The 18,918-nt window shown below is 43.8% G+C and overlaps 2 protein-coding genes across 2 annotated transcripts; one reads left to right on the plus strand and one right to left on the minus strand.

The window, feature by feature from the left end:
* Positions 1-160: 160 nt before the first annotated feature.
* On the plus strand, positions 161-11,862 carry LOC311004141 (olfactory receptor 13C2-like; the record flags this gene model as incomplete). Its single annotated transcript, XM_083996090.1, has 2 exons — positions 161-458; positions 11,240-11,862. The coding sequence occupies 2 exons, from the start codon at positions 161-163 to the stop codon at positions 11,860-11,862; spliced, it is 921 nt and encodes a 306-aa protein (XP_083852216.1).
* LOC311004722 (olfactory receptor 6N2-like) lies at positions 7,403-8,329 on the minus strand (the record flags this gene model as incomplete). Its single annotated transcript, XM_083996893.1, has 1 exon — positions 7,403-8,329. One exon carries the CDS (start codon positions 8,327-8,329, stop codon positions 7,403-7,405), a length of 927 nt encoding a protein of 308 aa, XP_083853019.1.
* Positions 11,863-18,918: the final 7,056 nt, after the last annotated feature.

Below are 18,918 nucleotides of genomic sequence, written 5' to 3' on the forward strand. Positions count from 1 at the left end.
CAAGGTCTCACAGTAGGACTGTGAGTAAAAGAAAAAAGAACAGGAGACATGTTATTGCAAGCTTCAAAGTGAGACTTTTACCTTTTTATTCGTGAATCACTGTGTTATTATCTAACTTTTTTCATAATTCATATTTATCATATCATATTTACCTTTTTTAATGGATGGAGAAGTGAATGTAACATATATAACTCTTGGTGGACATGTAGAAGTTCACATATACAGGTACCTTTATTTTATTATCATTTTTATAGCATATATTCTGATCATCTGCAGTAATTCCACTATTGTTTACCTGATCTGGGTTCATGAAAACCTCCATGAGCCCATGTACATTTTTATCGCAGCTTTGTTGGTGAACTCTGTTCTTTTCAGCACCAACATCTACCCAAAGCTGCTGATTGACTTTTTATCTGAAAAACAGGTCATATCCTATCAAGCCTGTTTTCTCCAGTACAGTGCTCACCTGGGGCCCAGCGGGTCCATGGCACTGGTCCGACCTCCCATTAGTCCGACCTCCCATTAGTTCGACCTCCCATTGGTTCGAACTCCCATTGGTCCGACAATCGGAGTAATGAGAGTTCGAACTAATGGGAGGTCCTCATTAGATCGAACTGGACTAGTTATTAGCATTAGTCCAACTCTCCATTCTTACCGTTCACTATGCATTTATATAATTATTCATATAGGCTCCACCTGTCAATAAGACACGTGGAAGAAGAGGTGCAGTTTATTGTGTTTCACCAACGAGGAGCTGTCATTACGCACGACTTTTACGCACGACTTTTACGCACTGCTGCGCGCTCATTAGTGTCCATAATTAAACCTTGACACTCATATCAAATCAAACTTACATTACAGACAGGTATACAGACAGGTGGATTGGGTTCTCTCTCTCTCTCTCCCACTCCGAACAGACAGACGGACGCAATCAGAAAGGAAACGGAGGTTGCGCATTGATCCTTTTTTCCTTTCTGGGATCAAACGGATCATGTGCATAATTAACTGCAAAACAAGCACTTAATATTAATAACATATAACGCTCATTATGCTTCCAGCCTGTCTAGCCTCTACCTGGTGTTTTTACTAAACTTAACCAACTCCTTTCTTCATTGCCTGAACCTAACCAAAGCCAAATTTACTTTTTTTTTTCTCTCAGTCTACTGTCAGCAGGAGCGGCGGCTGCAGCAGGCTCGCGCCCGTGAAATGAGCTCAAGCCGGCCAGGTTCAGCCACACTCGAGCGGAGGGGGGGGAGAGAAAAAAAGTGTATTTCTTTTACTCTGTACTCTGGGAGGGGGGGCTTTGATTATCAGTTTACACATCTTGATCAGCATTTATGATGGTTGTGCGCGATCTGACATGATCTGGCTCCTGGAGAGAGAGAGAGAGAAAGCTGCATGTTCCTATCAATGGAAGAGCTTGTCAGAAAGTAGCGATGACAGATCGAACTAACGGGACCACCCATTGGTTCGACCTCCTATTGGTCCGACTTGTGGTTGATTTTGTCGGAGTAACGGGAGGTCGAACCAATGAGAGGTTGGACCAGTGGGTATTTTGTCGGAGTAGCGGGAGGTCGGACCAATGGGAGGTCGGACCAATGGGAGGTCGGACCAATGGACAGTTCCCGGGCCCAGCACCAACAGAGCTAGCAGGACGGCTAGCACCGGGAGCAGCAGCAACACCGACGCGGGCCAGGGAACCGGAGCAGCGGCAACATCATCGCAGGCCGGGGCGCCGGGCCCAGCGGCGGCTTCCAGCGGGGTCGCGCTGACGGCTCCCAGCCCAGCAGCTGTGAGGCCGCCGCCAGCGCTCTCCTGGGGACCAGCACCAACAACGCTAGCCGGACGGCTAGCACCGGGAGCAGCAGCAACACCAATACCAACGCGGGCCGGGGAACCGGGCCCAGCACCAACAGCGCTAGCCAGAGGGAGAACACCGGGTGCGGGACCAACAGCGCTGGCCGGGGGGCGAGCGCTGGGAATGGCAACACCGACGTGGACCGGGGAGCTCCAGGGGCGGCCTCCAGCGGGGGTCGCGCTGACGGCCCCCAGCTTAGCAGCTGTGAGGCCGCCGCCACCAGCGCTCACCTGGGGACCACCACCAGCGTTAGCCAGGAGGCTAACAGCTACTGCGACCCCCAGCGAGGTCGCGCCCATGGCAGCCAGCCCAGCAGCTTGGAGGTCGCAGGTACCACCAGCGTTAGCCAGGAGGCTAACAGCTACTGCGACCCCCGGCGAGGTCGCGCCTACGGCAGCCAGCACAGCAGCTCGGAGGTCGCAGGTACCACCAGCGTTAGCCAGGAGGCTAACAGCTACTGCGACCCCCGGCGAGGTCGCGCCTACGGCAGCCAGCCCAGCAGCTCGGAGGTCGCAGGTACCACCAGCGTTAGCCAGGAGGCTATCTGCTACTGCGACTCACAGCAACTCCAGGGCCCCCCGTGTCAAGGAGAAGACCAAGGTAAAAAACAGAAACCCAGTCATAAAAAGGCATCGTAGCTACAAACTGTTCTCCACTCTCAATCAATCCAGAATAGTCTGGGATGCTCTTCGCAAACCGAAGGGACTTTTCTGTGGACACTTGAACATTAGAAGCCTTGGCAATAAACGTGAACAAGTATAACATCTTCTCTGTGACTCAAATATTGACATCCTGGGTCTCTCTGAAATCTGGCTGAAACCATCATCTGCTGAAGCACTGGTAATGTTGCCTGGGTATCAGGTATTTAGAAAGGATAGGGAAAGAGGTAAAGGTGGAGGAGTGTTACTTTACGTAAAATCCAATTTAAAATGTAAACTCCTTGAACTACCAGAAGCTGTCAAATTCGACTGTATTGGAATAGAAGTGTTGCTATCTACTGAAATGTCATTTGTTTTTATGTGCCTATATCGCCACCCATCCGCCAGTTTAGAATTTTACGACCAATTGAAAATCATGTTGAACTCCGTCGGACCAAATTAAGAGTTAATTATCCTAGGAGACTTTAACGTAAACTGGGATAACAAACAAGGTAGAAAAAATCTGAAATCAAACACAGAAAATTACAATCTAAAACAACTGATAGAGCAACCAACTAGACTGACAAATAAATCGCAGACAAGAATTGATCTTTTATTTACAAACAAACCTGATAGAATAACGAAGACATATAACTTTCTGACAGGTATCTCTGACCATAACTGTATCTTTCTGTCCAGAAAGCTCAACAAATCAAGGTTTGCCAGACCTCCTAAAGCCCAGCCACCCTGCAGTATCAATGTAATACCAAGGAATCAACTACAAAACCTCAGTGAGGGCATAAAAAATATCGACTGGGAGGAAATCCTTACATCAGACAATATTGAAACTAGCTGTGATTCCTTCTACAGTAAAATTAAAAATGTGATGTCCCCGCTCTCTAGAAGAGGGAAAAGTAGAGCCAGGACACGTAACTCCCTGCCATGGCTCGACCAAAACTGTAGGGATCTGTTAAAGTCTAGAGACTCACTACTTAAGAAATACTTGAAGTCTGGCCTGTCTACTGACAGGCTAAAATTCACACATATACGTAACAAAGTAGTCCAGTCGCTGAGAAGGGCCAAAGCAAACTTTTTTATTTCTGTAATCGAGGGTGCCAAGGGCAACGGGAAAAAGGTGTGGCAAACCTTAAATAAGCTGCTAGGCAAGGATATCAAACATGAATCAAACACCTCTGAATTGATTATTGATAATGTCTTGGTGAATGATCCTGCAAAAATTGCAAATTCTTTTAACAACTATTTTCTAGACAGTGTGCTTGAAATAACAAAACTATTTACACCATCAGCTATTGTACCTCGCCCGATCAGCAACGAACAGCCCAACTTTCAGCTAGCCAAGATAACAGAGACGGAAGTCAAAAAGCTAATTGGAGCGCTCAAATGCTCCAAAACAAAAGATGCATATGGTATTGACACAAATTTCATAAAGTCTCATTCCCATGCTCTGTGTAAACCCATTATGCATCTGGTTAACCTATCCATTAGCCAGAACAAAGTCCCGTTAGCCTGGAAGGTGGCTTCGGTGACTCCCGTCTTCAAATCTGGCTCCAAATCACTGGAAGCTAATTACAGACCCATCAGTATACTTCCAGTGATTTCTAAGATAGCTGAAAAATGGGTTGCGAATCAACTGATCAGGCATCTAGATGAGGGTCCCACTCCACTGCATCCAATGCAGTTTGGCTTCAGGGCACACCATTCCACCGAGTCAGCCAACTGTATGTTCATTGAAAAAATCAAGTGTTTACTGGACAAAACATCATGTGTCAGTGCTGTATTTCTCGACCTTAAAAAGGCATTTGACACCGTCGACCATCAAGTACTCTTAAACAAGCTCACATTATTAATTTTTCTGACAACACCATGCAATGGTTTAAATCATACCTATCAAACAGAACACAATGTGTAACTGTCGACGGGGTCAAATCGCCTTTCTGCTCTTCTACTGTTGGAGTCCCCCAAGGTTCGATCCTTGCGCCATTGTTATTTTCACTATATATAAATGACCTCCCAGATACGTGTCCAGACCTCAACATCCAGATGTATGCAGACGATGCAGTTATCTTCACCCATGGCTCAAACTCTGACATTACTTCCAACAAGCTCACCAATGTCCTAACCAAGGTCCAAGACTGGCTTAACAACAACTGCCTCTTGCTCAACACAACTAAAACTGTATGCATGACTTTCACAAAACGACCAGTAAACCAGAGCAGATCCAAAGTATACATTGGAGGAGTAGAACTTGAACTAGTAAATCAGTTCAAGTACCTTGGTATCACGCTAGATGCAAATCTTACATTCAAAAAACACATCAAAAAAGTGGCGAATACAATACGATTCAGCCTGCAGAATTTTAAACAAATTAGGCCCTTTATCTCGTCTGAAGCAGCTAAATCTTACCTCCATTGTATGATTTTATCCCACATTGAATATTGTTTTGTAATATGGTCGTTCGCCGGTGTCACCACACTGAAACCGATTGAACAGTTGTATAAAAAAGCTGTTAAGGTATATGCCAAAAAATCTTTTTCCTCTCATCACTGTCCAATTTTTGAGAGGTACAATTTTTTGAGCCTTGAAAACCTTAGGAGTTTTAAGTACAGCTGTCTCATCTATAAAACCCTCAACGGGCTGGCCCCCCCACCGCTGAGGGAATTTTTTAAACGGAGAGATAACACGCTCAGCACCAGATCTGCCTCCAGAGGCCTCCATTCAGGCGAAGCCAAATAGGCCAAAATTCTTTAACTGTGAAGGGCGGTACTTGTTGGAACAGTCTACCAACCCCAATTACAGACAGCCCCACGTTTAATGCATTCAAAAAACAGCTTCGAACATGGTTACTGTTCCACCAAACTTGCACCCATGTCTGAAATACTGACTAATTAGCATCAGCTTTCATACAGTACCACTGTAGTTCCTATCTCCTCTTATAGCATATCCATTACTGTAAACTATTGTGTAGCTACCTCTTTTAAACCTATTGAAATCCATGTGGTTTTATCAGCTGTTCCCTCAGTTGTCTTCCAGTGATGTAACTAGGATTTGAATTTGCATATTACCACCCCTACCTAGGACTGGTAGAAGGGGCGGGGCAAGCAGTGGTTCATTTGCATTTAAAGGGACAGGCACTGAAACCAGCCGTTCTGAACAGGGCTGTTTTGAGAGGATGAAACCAGTTGTGATGTTTGATCCTTGGGGGATTTAGACCGAAGACACAGACATGTCTTTAAGACACCTGGGGACTATTTTAATATGTGGAAAGGGGGCTGAATATGTCTCCTTTAATGTTTAGGCCTATTTGATGTCATCACTGGGGAGCAAGGATGTCTCTGTGTGTGTGTGTGTGTGTGTGTGTGTGTGTGTGTGTGTGTGTGTGTGTGTGTGTGTGTGTGTGTGTGTGTGTGTGTTCTTGTGTGTGTTAGGCCAACAATGAAGCTGACTCACAACATGGATGAAGTCTATGTGGGGGAATACTGGATGAGTTGGTTAGTTCCAGATAAACAAACTTTTTTCCGACCATCTGATGGGTTGTACATTTTTACTTTAAATCATACTCTTGAACTGGTGTATTATTTTGAGACAGGACTTCTTGGCGGTGAAAATACGCTGATTAATCGTCCCTCATTGACAACCATGTACTGCCTGTGTCTCGGAGCAGTGCAATGTGTCGGGGGGAGCAGAGACCTTTCTACTGCAGATATTACACTTAATGACCATTTGTACCTCATACAACCCCACTTCAAAAAAGCTGAACTATCCCTTTAAGTCTGCTTTACCACCGTTCTCTCAACATGTGAAATGTGCAACAAGAGGGAAGAATAAAGACAATATAATAATAACACACATGATTGAACTTTAGTACCTCTTTTTACTGTTATAACAGCTGTGTACACTTAACATCTTTCATCATCTTTCACATGAACATACTCACATACTCTGCATGTAGACTTTCACAGCAGTCAATGTATTTTGGGCAAATGCAACCAAATCAGAGTGTTTGCGCCCTATTAAACTTGATATAAAAATGTGAACACCTTAGCCTGGTGTCAAAGAATATAAATCATAACAAATTTGTGTCTAACATTTCACATCTGACTGACATGCAGTGCGTTTACATGGACTTGATTATCCTGGTTACGAGCAATATCCCATTTATTATCATATACGGGATACAGCGTTTACATGCACACAGAGAAACCTGGTTGTTTATATCCCTGTTCACATGATGAACACCAGTATCTGTTTCTGATCATTGCATCTCATTGTGATGTTTATTTAACACAAACTGCCGCAATTTTGAAATCTGCTCTTGCAGGTTTGGCGCTGTTAAACACAGATCGCGTTGCAAGTACAGCTCATTCGTCTTATATTTAGCAACCGGGGGAGAGAGACACTGGATGAGGTGGATGAAAATACACAGCTGTAAAGTCCACGTAAACACACTGCATGTAAATGCACTGAGTGTTGCTGACTGACAGATTGTTCTGCTAGAAGCAGTCAAATATTATTAGATAGATTAACTAAAGATACAAGGGAGCATTGTCAAACAAAATGCTATTATATTCTGGCAGACTGTTCCTCTGACCTTTAGCCTCATCAGTGTAAAGAAGCCAAGATGAGTTTAATGTGCTCTTGTCTCAGTTCTAGATGTTAACAACCATTCACCCAGGAATAAAGAAACACATGTGTATATTACTAATAGGGTTCTGTATTTGTGCAGTTAATTTGAGCTAAATTAAACATACACAGGAGAGAAATGCTGGGTTTTGTTGTAATGGCAGAAAACTGAGCAGTTATCACATTGAGTAGGCCGATAATCTTCTTCACTGCATAAAACACAAACCCTTTAAAATACTTATTATCATTATCGACCAGGATGACATTACTTAATTTTGTGTAAACATATCAAACGCTTGAGGTGTTTAGATATTTCTGTCATTTTAAGTCCATATATGATTGGATTACAGAGAGGATTATACAAAGCTATTTGTAAAGTCATAATTAATCGAGGAACTTTTGGAATATCAGATTCCAGTCTAACTATAATAACATCGTATGTGCACAGCAAGGAAAAGTTAATTAAGACAAACAGGTGAGGTAAACAGGTCTCTGCAGCTTTTTTCCTGACTTCTTTGCAGCTTCGATAGGTTAGAATAAATATTTTCACGTATGTAAAAATGACAAAGAGCATAGGAAGAAGTGCAACATTTACCAAAATGAACACACCATATATAGTTATTACTGTTGAACTTGAACAATGAAGTTTGTAAATTGAATTATTACAAAAAATAACTCTCAAAGTGAAGTCACAGAGCTCTTGATTGGCACTCATTATTGCTGATGCCACAAGCTGACAAGCAGGAAAAAGCCAAGATAAAGCCAACAGGACTTCAATGGTTCTTCTCGTCATGATAGTTGGATATTGCAGAGGTTTACATATAGACACATACCTGTCATAGGCCATGGCTGACAACAGTAAGAACTCTGCACCACCGATAGCATAACACATAAAATACTGAACAAGACAGGCTTGATAGGATATGACCTGTTTTTCAGATAAAAAGTCTATCAGCAGCTTTGGGTAGATGTTGGTGCTGTAAAGAACAGAGTTCACCAACAAAGCTGCGATGAAAATGTACATGGGCTCATGGAGGTTTTCATGAACCCAGATCAGGTAAACAATAGTGGAATTACTGCAGATGATTAAAATATATGCTATAAACATGATAATAAAATAAAGGTACCTGTATTTGTGAACTTCTACATGTCCACCAAGAGTTATATATGTTACATTCAATTCTCCATCCATTAAAACAATTGACATTAAATACTGATCATTGAAATATGCAGATAATATGATATGAACATGAAAAAACAAACGAAAGCTTCACCAACATGTTCTGTTACATAACCTGTACTGGTTTCTTTTGCTCACAGTACTGTGAGACCATGTTTACCTCCACACCTCAGATGGTCAGAAAATGTTGGAGACCGATGTGAAACAGTTTTATCAGACACTTCACCCTCCATGGATCTCATTAAACTTTCCACTATGAATGACTTCACATGGAAACAATTTGATCAAACTCTGGAGGCCTGAATTCACTGGTGCTGTTAGATCTGCTCTACACAGACTTTTAGTGACCCATTCAGTTACATGACATTGTGCTAATTTGTCCATTCCTACTCCAAAACTTCCTGTTTTGACACTAGCATCACTGCTCAGTCAAACTTTGTACCGGATCTGGCTTTCAAAGAAAACCACTTGTGATTTGGTTGTTCTAAGAAGGGCTGTCCATTCACTCTGCTAGTTATGAATCTATGGATCTTGGCTGTTAGACGACTTGGAGCATCTGTTCAGGTTCCTGAATACCTCCATTCTGATTTCCTTTCAAGTGTTACAAAGGGTAAATGCAGTGTATTCAGTGTCTTGCCCAAGGACACTTAGACATGCAGCCTGGAAGAGCCAGGAATCAAACCTGCAACCTAGGGCTGGGCGATATGGCCTTAAATCAATATCATGACAAATAAAGCAGTTCACCTCGATAACAATAAATGGACGATATATGCTAATAACTCACTTACACAAGTACCTTAAATTTTTGTTACTAAATTAGATAACACAACAGCTCCACAAATCTTTCGTGCCGTTTGTCAGTATTTGTTGTTATGAATTTCGTGTCACCGTCTTTCAGCGAAAATGTAGTGTTTTCGTGTGTTAGTGGGATGACTGCTATGACTGAAAAGTGTGTGGATGGAAAGTGTGTTATGGTGCCACATTGTGACTGACAGATACTAGACATCCGTAGCCAAGCTTGTTGTTATGACAAACATCTGCTAGGTGTGCCGGGCGAGCTCAGGTTACTAAGCCGGAAAGGACCAGGAAAGATTGTGGCCGCACCACCGTTGAGGTACTAATCCACACAAGCTAGCAGTGCCTACATTCATCATTTGTCAATAACCTGGATTACATCAGACTGTGGAGAGCTGCTTGATGCAGCCTGAGGAACTGCTCTGTTTATGTTCCCATGGAAACTGGCTGAACCAGAGCAATACAAGCAATGTGGTCCAACTGGAGGAGCTAATGCTACCGGTACCCGCTAAGCTAAGGGGAGGGGGGTTCCAGGGTGCCATTCCGAAGGGCCGCCATTCTGAATGTTTACTTTAATGTGTCGGAATGCCGGCCCTTAATTATTTATGGAAAAGGGGTGCCATTCCGAACCTGAAAAAAGTCCGCCATTAAAAGGTTTAAGGCACTGGGTACACAGAATGCAGTGAATGCTTTGGTAGTACAGTGGTTAGAGCATCTTCCTCCGGTGTGGGAGATGAGGGTTCATCTCCCGGAGGAGCTGCATATTAGCAGATACTTTCTTGGCCTCTACCTGATCTTTTTACTGAACTTAACCAACTCCTTTCTACATTGCCTAAACCCAACCAAAGCACAGAGCAAGGACATTTATTTTTCAGCAGGAGCGCCGCGGCTGCGTCAGACTTGCACCTGGGTGAAACTTTGGAGGGGGAGGGGGGCGCTGTCCCCCCGCCGCGATCGTGTCAAGCCGGGCAGGAAGTCAAACCACGAGAGAATCTGGTCAATTTTCAAAATAAAACACATTCGGAACAGTGGCCCCTCGGAAGTTCGGAATGACGGACCTTCGGGAATTTTCGGACTGGCAGACCGTCGGAATGGCGGTCCTTTGGAATGGGGGTCGCCCCCCGGGGAGGGGATCTGGTTGTGTACACCAACAAATCATGGGATGCCATGGTAGTTTCCACTCACTGCTGACCACATGTAGAGCTAATGACTGTGAATGAATGAAGTGCATTCGTGTACGTGTGTGACTGCAGCCTAACCTACCAGACATAAGGTGGAAGCGCCAATAATGTTTTTGTTATTATATAGAATTCCTTAAGGGGTTGACAGAAGTTATGCACTATAGGTTTTATGCCATATTGAGTAATGTTGTATAATGAAGGTCAAACAGTCCTGTGACTTCAGGCCTCTATGGTTTGATGAAGCCATTACAGGTGAGAATCTATTTTAGTAGAAAGTTTAATGAGATCCATGGAGGCTGAGGCAATATTATAAAAACTTTCTACGGACTTTTAACAGTGCACTTTCTGGATGTTGGAGATGAACAATCATCAAGTGCATTTACAGGTCAGATGGATAAGTGAGGAACAGGCTGGATGCTTGTAATATTGTGAACTTGAGGTCAGGTTCTTCTTGTTTTAAACCTGCACTGACGCTTTTACACAAATGAAGTTCCTAACGGAAAAATAAAGTTCTTTGAATTGAATTGAATTGAATTGAAAGGTTCCACTGAGGTTCCACTCATTTACATGGTTTTTCCTTGATTGTCCTGTTATATTATTCAGCGTGTATTATTATTCATTAGTTGAAAATAGGCTATATTAATGGATGGTGAATTCAATGTGACCTATATTACATTTGGTGGGCACGTTGACATTGAAAAGAACAGGTATATGTATTTTTGCATAATTTTTGTTGCATATATTCTAATAATCTTGTTTAATTCCACCATTGTGTGTCTGATTTGGATTCACAGAAACCTCCATGAGCCCATGTACATTTTCATCGCAGCTTTGTTAATCAACTCTGTTCTTTTCAGCACAAATATCCACCCGAAGCTGCTGATTGACTTTTTATCTGAAAAACAAGTCATTTCATTTCCAACCTGTCTCTTTCAGTTTTTTATAGTTTATGCTCTGGCTGGTGCAGAGTTCTTACTGTTGTCAGCCATGGCCTATGACAGGTATGTGTCTATATGTAAACCTCTGCAGTATGCAACTATCATGAGTAAAAACACAGTTTGTATTATTCTGGGTTTAGCTTGGCTTCTACCTTGTTCTCATACTGCTGTTACAGTTGTGCTGACAGCTCCTACCAAACGCTGTAGATCAACTGTTAATGGAATTCTCTGCAATAACACAATGTACAGTCTCTACTGTGTGAGGCCAAGAGCACAATCTATATTTGGTAGTATTATCCTGGTAGTTGCAGCACTTTGTCCCATCCTCTTCATCCTGTTCACATATACCAGAATATTCCTGATAACATATAGAAGCACCAGAGAAGTGAGGAAAAAAGCAGCTGAGACCTGTCTACCTCACCTGCTGGTATTAATAAGCTTTTCCTGTTTGTGTGCATATGATGTGATTATAGTTCGACTGGGCTCAGATTTTCCAAAAACTGCTCGTTTTATAATGACATTACAAATAATTCTCTATCATCCTCTCTTCAATCCAATTATATATGGACTGAAAATGAAAGAAATCTCTAAACACCTGAAGAGGTTGTTCTGTCGAAACAAAGCTATGTGATGTTGATTTTAATGAGCAGCCATTTGTTTGTATACTGGAGGGTATTTAGTGTGAGCATTTTGCGACCAGGCTACGGTGTAGTTTCATTGGAGAAACAAAACTGACTGAATCTTTCAGTTTGAACAGTTTGATGACAAATCAATGCACTGCACTTGATATGTTTTGTGAATGCAGGCTGAGACTCAAAGGGCCTGTCCTACTAAGATCCCCAATAAAGAGTACTAAATTGCATATCATATTCATATTTGGAAGTTGCGCGTTTTGCGGGGGATCTACTGAGAGTAATATCATAAATGACAGTACGTACAAACTGCAGTATTTCAATTGAGGTTTGTATTGTAATCATTCCACCATGGAGAGTTTGGGAGAAGAGCTGGATGGGTGCAAAGGCAACATGATATTTGATCCAAAAGATCAATAGAAAAGGGGAAAATAAACATATTGTTAAGCTACGGTAAAGAAGAAACATGGGAGCTAATGTGTGAAAAACTTAACGTGGTTGGTAAAACAAGAAGAGAACAGATGAAGTGAAGAGAAGTGGCAGAACATTAACAATAAAATATAAATAACTTAACGATTGAGGCGTGGTCATGATCTTTATGTATCATTAATTATAATCGATTTGTTTGGGACTCGAAACAAAAATCTTAGGACTTGGTTGGGACTCGAAAAAAAAATCTTAGGACTTGGACTTGACTTGGGACTTGAGAGCAAAGACTTGAGACTCTACTTGGACTTGCAACATAGGGACTTTCTCCCACCTCTGTATTGATGACATGCATAGATGTGTGAAATATGTAGAATGGTTGCTCCTTTCCTGCTGTGTGTCTCTGGCTATAGTTCTAAAAATTAATTTTTGCCATTGGGTATCAGAATATATTCCAATATATTCAATAATCTCATGTTATCAGAGGCTGTTCATGCACCCTCTGCTGTTCATTCCAGGTAGTACAGGAAAGAGTTTTGTCCACATGGAGACAGACACCTGTGTAAGATTGCCTAACTTTAATTAGAACACGGCTCTCCTGAATACTTGATTCTGATTGATCAATCACCAATATTCTGCTGTGTTTATTTCTCGATAGACTACCGCTGAGCGGACCGTTGCTAGGGACTCCATAGCAACGGCCGACTGCATGTCCGGTCACGGCCGCTGTTTTGCTGAGCCTCCTCCCGTTCGTGCATTTGAAGCCTTTGATAATCAATCAGTGGATCGATGGATTACCATACACGTTACGATGTATTTTGTGTAGTCGTACCTGTCATAAACAAGAGATTATGGGGTGCGTTTGTGTCGCGGAGCTACAGAGAGGAGAGGAGCTGTGACACGGTCAGAGGTTCTGATGCAAGTTTACTTTTCAGCCACGATGTGGAAATAAGGAGCCTCCACTCTCCCTGTAACAGGTTACAAGTCGTTTATCTAACATCACAATTAGTCCGAAGCTATTTAATGACTGTAAAAATGAAACATAAAGTAAATATCCTGCATACTTTCTCTTTTCTGTGCTGCGCTGGTCAGAGCGGCGTCCCTAGCAACAGTCTAATTTTACATGAATAAAATCTCTTTTTATCATTATTTTGTGTTACATTATTGAATGATTTAGTTGTAGGCCGTGTTCTAAGCGGGATAATGTATAGTTGGTCGGTTGTTATGGAGAAATAAACCCCGACAGGTTGTATGGAACCCCTTTGCTTCACGTCGGGGTTCCATACAACCTGTCGGGGTTTATTTCTCCATAACAACCTCCGAACTATACATTATCCCTTACTTAAACACCAAAGTAAAGGTGCGTTCACACCGGACCTTTTATTTTTGTCACTGTCGCTTGTGTCGCTCCAAAAAAAACGCTCTGTCACTCAGCTGCAGTCGCTCGTCACTTTGGAACAATTCAACAGATCGCTCTGATGACGTCATTCAAGCGATTCCAGTGAATTTCACCTCGCTCGGAGTCGCTCTTTTCTTCCCGTTTGTATTGGTCCAGCACGGCTGACATGTTGACCTGTTGTGGAAGTCCCACAAGCGCCGTGCAACGTCAAGCCGGTTTTGCTCCGGCGGAGTTGTATTACGTTTCCATGATTTCAGTAGTCGTCATAGTTACGCAGAGATTGCGGCAGCCAATCAGCGCTGAGCGACAAGCGACTGACGGCCAGAAAGTTGGGATTTCTCATCTCGAGCGACAGACTCTTGCTCTGACTTGCTTGGTCAGAGATTACAGTGTCATGAATTTCGTGTCACCGTCTGTCAGTGAAAATTTAGTGTTTTCGTGTGTTAGTGGGATGACTGCTATGACTGAAAAGTGTGTTATGGTGCCACATTGCGACTGACAGATACTAGATATGGTTACACCCCGCCTTTCCGAAGCCCCGCCGTTCCGACAATAGACTTCCATTCATCGTAATAGCGGGGTTTTCTATTTTTTCTAAAGACCCCGCTACTCCGAAAAGGCTATTGGGGGAAACCCCCAGTGCGCATTGATCCTTTTTTCCTTTTTGGGGTCAAACGGATCATGTGCATAATTAACTGCAAAACAAGCAAATACTTCATATTAATGACATATAATGTTCATTATGCTTCTGGCCTGTCTAGCCTCTACCTGGTCTTTTTACTAAACTTAACCAACTCCTTTCTTCATTGCCTAAGCCCAACCAAAGCATCTCCCTCAGTCTGCTGTCAGCACGAGCGGCGGCTGCAGCAGCCTCGCGCCCCTGTGAGCTCAAGCCGGGTTCAGCCGCGCTGGAGCGGCGCAGGGGGGGGAGAAAAAAAAGTGTATTTCTTTTACTGTGTGGAGATCTCCAACAACGGAGTCGGGGAGAAAGCAAGTGGGACAGATCTGCCCAGTCCCTGAGCAGCGCACGTTTCACAGACAAGCCACAAAGCAGAATGTAAACAACGTCACGCGGTTCAGCACCTTGGACAGCTGCGGGGGGGAGGGTGTCGGAGTAGCGGTGTTTCGAAGTGGAGGTGTGTCGGAATGGAGAGCTGTCCCCACTAGATATATATTTGACCTGAGAACAGTGAGGAGCATTTTTTTTTCCCAAATGGATTTTAGTATATCATTGAATAATGACTGAATACATAAGCTTAAGCAACAAAACGTTGTTTGTTTGTTTTCAAGACCAACAGACCATTGCAATTTTTGCCATAAAGTGTACAGCATATTTAGGAATACATTTCAGATATTCAGGTAGCCTATATGTAGGTAGACCTTCTGTAAACTATAACACTTTGTTTTTAAATAAAACACAATACTTTCAAGTATATTCAGAACCCTGACTATTAGAAAACATCTATCTTCAGAGGCCATAACAGACTTAACCAGCAGTTGATCTAATCAAATCAATTTCAGTCCTCTCTCAGTACTCTCTCTAAATAACCTTGGCCAAAACAATAAACAGTTCAACATAAAGTGCCAGTTGCAACAACAACATAAATAGTTCAACCAGTGTTTCCCACAGGATTTCAGGAGACCATGGCGCGACGGGGGGGGGGGGGGGGGGGGGGGGGGGTTGGGGGGGTGATGGGTCGTTGGTCCGACGGGGGGGCGATATAGCAGCTGAGCAATTAGCGCGATCTAGTGCATTTAGCGTGCGCCCCTGTCTGTGTATCAATAGCCGCGTTTCCACTGCAGGAACTTCGGGGTAATTTTACGGGGCCAGCCCCGTTGGTGCGTGTTTCCACTGCAGGAACCTCCCCCACAGGGCCATTTACAGGAACTTTTACGGGGGCCAACGGAGTACCTACTCCAGGGTAGGTACTCCGTTCGGCCCTGAAAAGCTGCTGGGTGCGGCTCGAGGTTAACCCGGCGCTGATTGGCTAAAGCTAGAGCAGGCTCTGACGCCATCAGAAAGCACCAAAACAACCGTCATTTTTAAAATCCAGCAGAAGGGGAGCATTAGCCTAGCAGACACCGCTGTAAACAACAAGAAAACAGAAGATGTACGACAAATGGACCGACGACGAGGTGCAGGCACTGATTGCAGTCTACGGCACCGAGGAGATTCAGAGAGGGTTTGAATCATCGCGGCGAAATGAAAAAATCTATCAGGACATATCAGCGCACCTCGACACACTGGGGATCCATCATACCGCAAAACAATGCCGTGAAAAGTTAAAAAAACTCAAGCAGGATTACAAGAAACTGAAAGACCACAACAACCGGAGCGGTTCCGACCGAAAAATAAATAAATGGTATGGTCAGCTAGACGCCATCCTGGGACACCGACCGTCGTACACCGCAAACCCAGCAACAAAGGACTCAGCCCCACAGTCTCAGCAGACTACGTCCTCTAGTGAAGCTCCGGAGGACGGCACTGGCGAGTCGTCGATAAGTCCCGATGTGCCTTTATCTACAGGTAATGACAGCATGACCACATGTTTTGATTATGATTTTTCTGCTCGGTAGCGTAGCTAAGGGTGCTAACGTTAGCCTGTTGTTCAACGACTAGCACGTAGCCTAGCACTTAACCTGTGGGACAAGACTGGCCTGTTTGCTTGCTTGTGTGTTTGTGCTGAAAACTATGCACGTTTCTCATGTGTGTCATGCTTTTGTGTTTTAGCACAACACTTGGAGACCACACAGGTTTCGTTTATGGAGCCACCCTCCTGCAGCACCCCTCGTCATTCTGGGGCATCCAAAAGCATCAGTAAGTATAAAGTTACAGGTTATTTAGCACAGTGTGATCTGATACACCTGTTGAAATACTCCTAATAATAATCCTACTTTGGTTTTCATTTCCACGTTTTGGATATTGTTGTAAACACTTAACAACAGATTCAACAAAAAAGCTATACACAAATTGAATTAAACGTATGTGTTATGATAAGAGTGGCACCAATCTAATTGTGTTTTCTATTCTATTTTTCAACAGGAAAGAGAAAAAGGGACTTCGATTTAGATGCCCTGAGGGAGATGGAGGAGGACAACAGGAGGGAGGCCAGAGAGCAACGCGAACTCCTCTTCCAACAACTCGCAGAACATGAGGAGCGGACTGCTGCTGCACGGGAGAGGGAATACATGCTGCGGAGGCAGGACGCTGAGGAATCAAGAAGGCAAATGGCTGTGTTTCAGCAAGGGCTTCTGGCCATGTTTGGGTCCATATTCAAAACACGGTCCCAGCCTGAACCCCCTCCTCTGGACTAAAGACTTTTATTTTATTCTGATATTTCTGCACTTTATACTCCTCTGCACGTTTTGTTGTCCCCCATTGTATAAAGTTTGCACATTTTTATTGCTGTGTTTTAAAATAAAACAAGTTTGAATGCCAGCAGTTGGTTTTCGTGTGTTTATTTACAAAAGAGAAACCATAAAAGATGTATAACATGCACATTCAAGGCAAATATAAACAAGCATTCTTGGTGCTAAGTGTAGTTTACATTGTTTTAATAGTACACAACAGTAAAGCTGTACAACTCTAAGGGTTGTTGAGGTGGCGCATAAGAGCAGCACGAGCTGCTACACCTGTATCTAACCCATCAGGGAGCGGTGCATCAGGCTGGTTGAGGTTGAGGTGAACAGGATTTGCCCATTCCTCTCTGAACTCCTCACCATGGCTCTCACACAGATTGTGGAGCACACAACATGTGATCACCATTGATTTGACCAAGTCTGTGTTACAGTCATTTCTTTTGAGAAGGCAGCGCCACCTGCCCTTTAGCCGTCCAAAAGCATTTTCCACCACCACTCTAGCCCTGCTAACTCTGACGTTGTAGTTTGTCTGTTCTGCTGTGAGGCGGCCATTGTCCATGAAGGGTTTCATGAGCCAGCTGGTCTGAGGATATGCAGCATCACCCAGTATATAGTAGCCCAAGTCATGTCCCTCAACAGCACGTGTTTGTCCTGAGAACCTGCCTTCAGTGTCCAGCATATTCCAGAGTCCAGACCTGCGCATAACTCTGGCGTCGTGCATGCTGCCAGGGAGTCCTGCAAAAACATTCCAAAAGAGTCCTTTGCCATCTACCACAGCCTGCAGGACAATAGAATACCAGCCTTTTCGGTTAAAGTACTCTGTGTGGTACTCCTGTGGTGCTAAGATGGGGATGTGTGATCCGTCTATGGCACCGACACATTGTGGCAGACCCCATCTATTTTCAAAATAATTTGCCATTTCTTGAAGTGTAGCTGCATCTGGAAACTGGATAACTTCAGGCCACAGTATATTCTCTACAGCTGAACAAAAGGCCTTCAAACACTTGCAGGCAGTTGCGCAGCTGACTCCAAACAGGTGGGAGATGCTCCTGTATTCTGCATTTGTTGCCAGCTTCCACACTGCTATAGCAACCCTTTGCTGGAGGGGCACACAGAGGCGAAAATTCGTGCCCTGCTTTTCCATCGCTGGTTGCACGCGTTCACACAAATACCGGAAGGTTTCCCGTGACATCCTAAAGTTCTGCAACCACTGGTCATCAGAGAAGGTCGGCACCACAACTTTCCACCATTCGTCACTTCTCTTGTGAGCCCAAACAATAGGAGCGGCACGTCGCGCGCGTTGGAAAAGCATCTGTAACACGGTAAATTGCATTAAAGTTAATGATTGAAACTAAAGTAAAAACACGACTGTAGTTCAAACATGCGCTTGGTTTTGAATTAAACAAAAGTATCTTACCATTCGTCTTCGTGTGCGACGCCAATATGCATCCTCAGCCAAGGAATGCTCCAACAAAGCAATTTTCCAAAGTATCCTTTGTCTCTTTTCCTCCCTTGCTCTCTCAGCCTTCTCCAAATCTTCTTCGAGACGCCTTCTCCTCTTGTTCATGCCATCAATCGCCATGTGCACAAACACACAAACCAGAAACGCGGCTACCGCCTCAGCTCCTTCCATCCTTCTTCGCTGTTGTTGTTGTTGTGTTGTTGGTCGTGTTGTTGTTACGGTTCTAGTGACCTGCCTGGGTGACGTCACGGTCGAAACTGTCGCACAACGATTACGCGGCAATCGAAACTCATGACGTCGCCGCGGGGTCCGACTCTGCAGTGGAAACACGAACACTGAGAGGGCCGAGTGAGAGGACGGTTCCTGTAGAAGTTCCTACCCCCTCCCTTTACCAGGAACTCCTGCAGT

This window comes from Trachurus trachurus, assembly GCF_905171665.1.
Source record: "Trachurus trachurus genome assembly, chromosome: 21".
Lineage (NCBI taxonomy): Eukaryota > Metazoa > Chordata > Actinopteri > Carangiformes > Carangidae > Trachurus > Trachurus trachurus.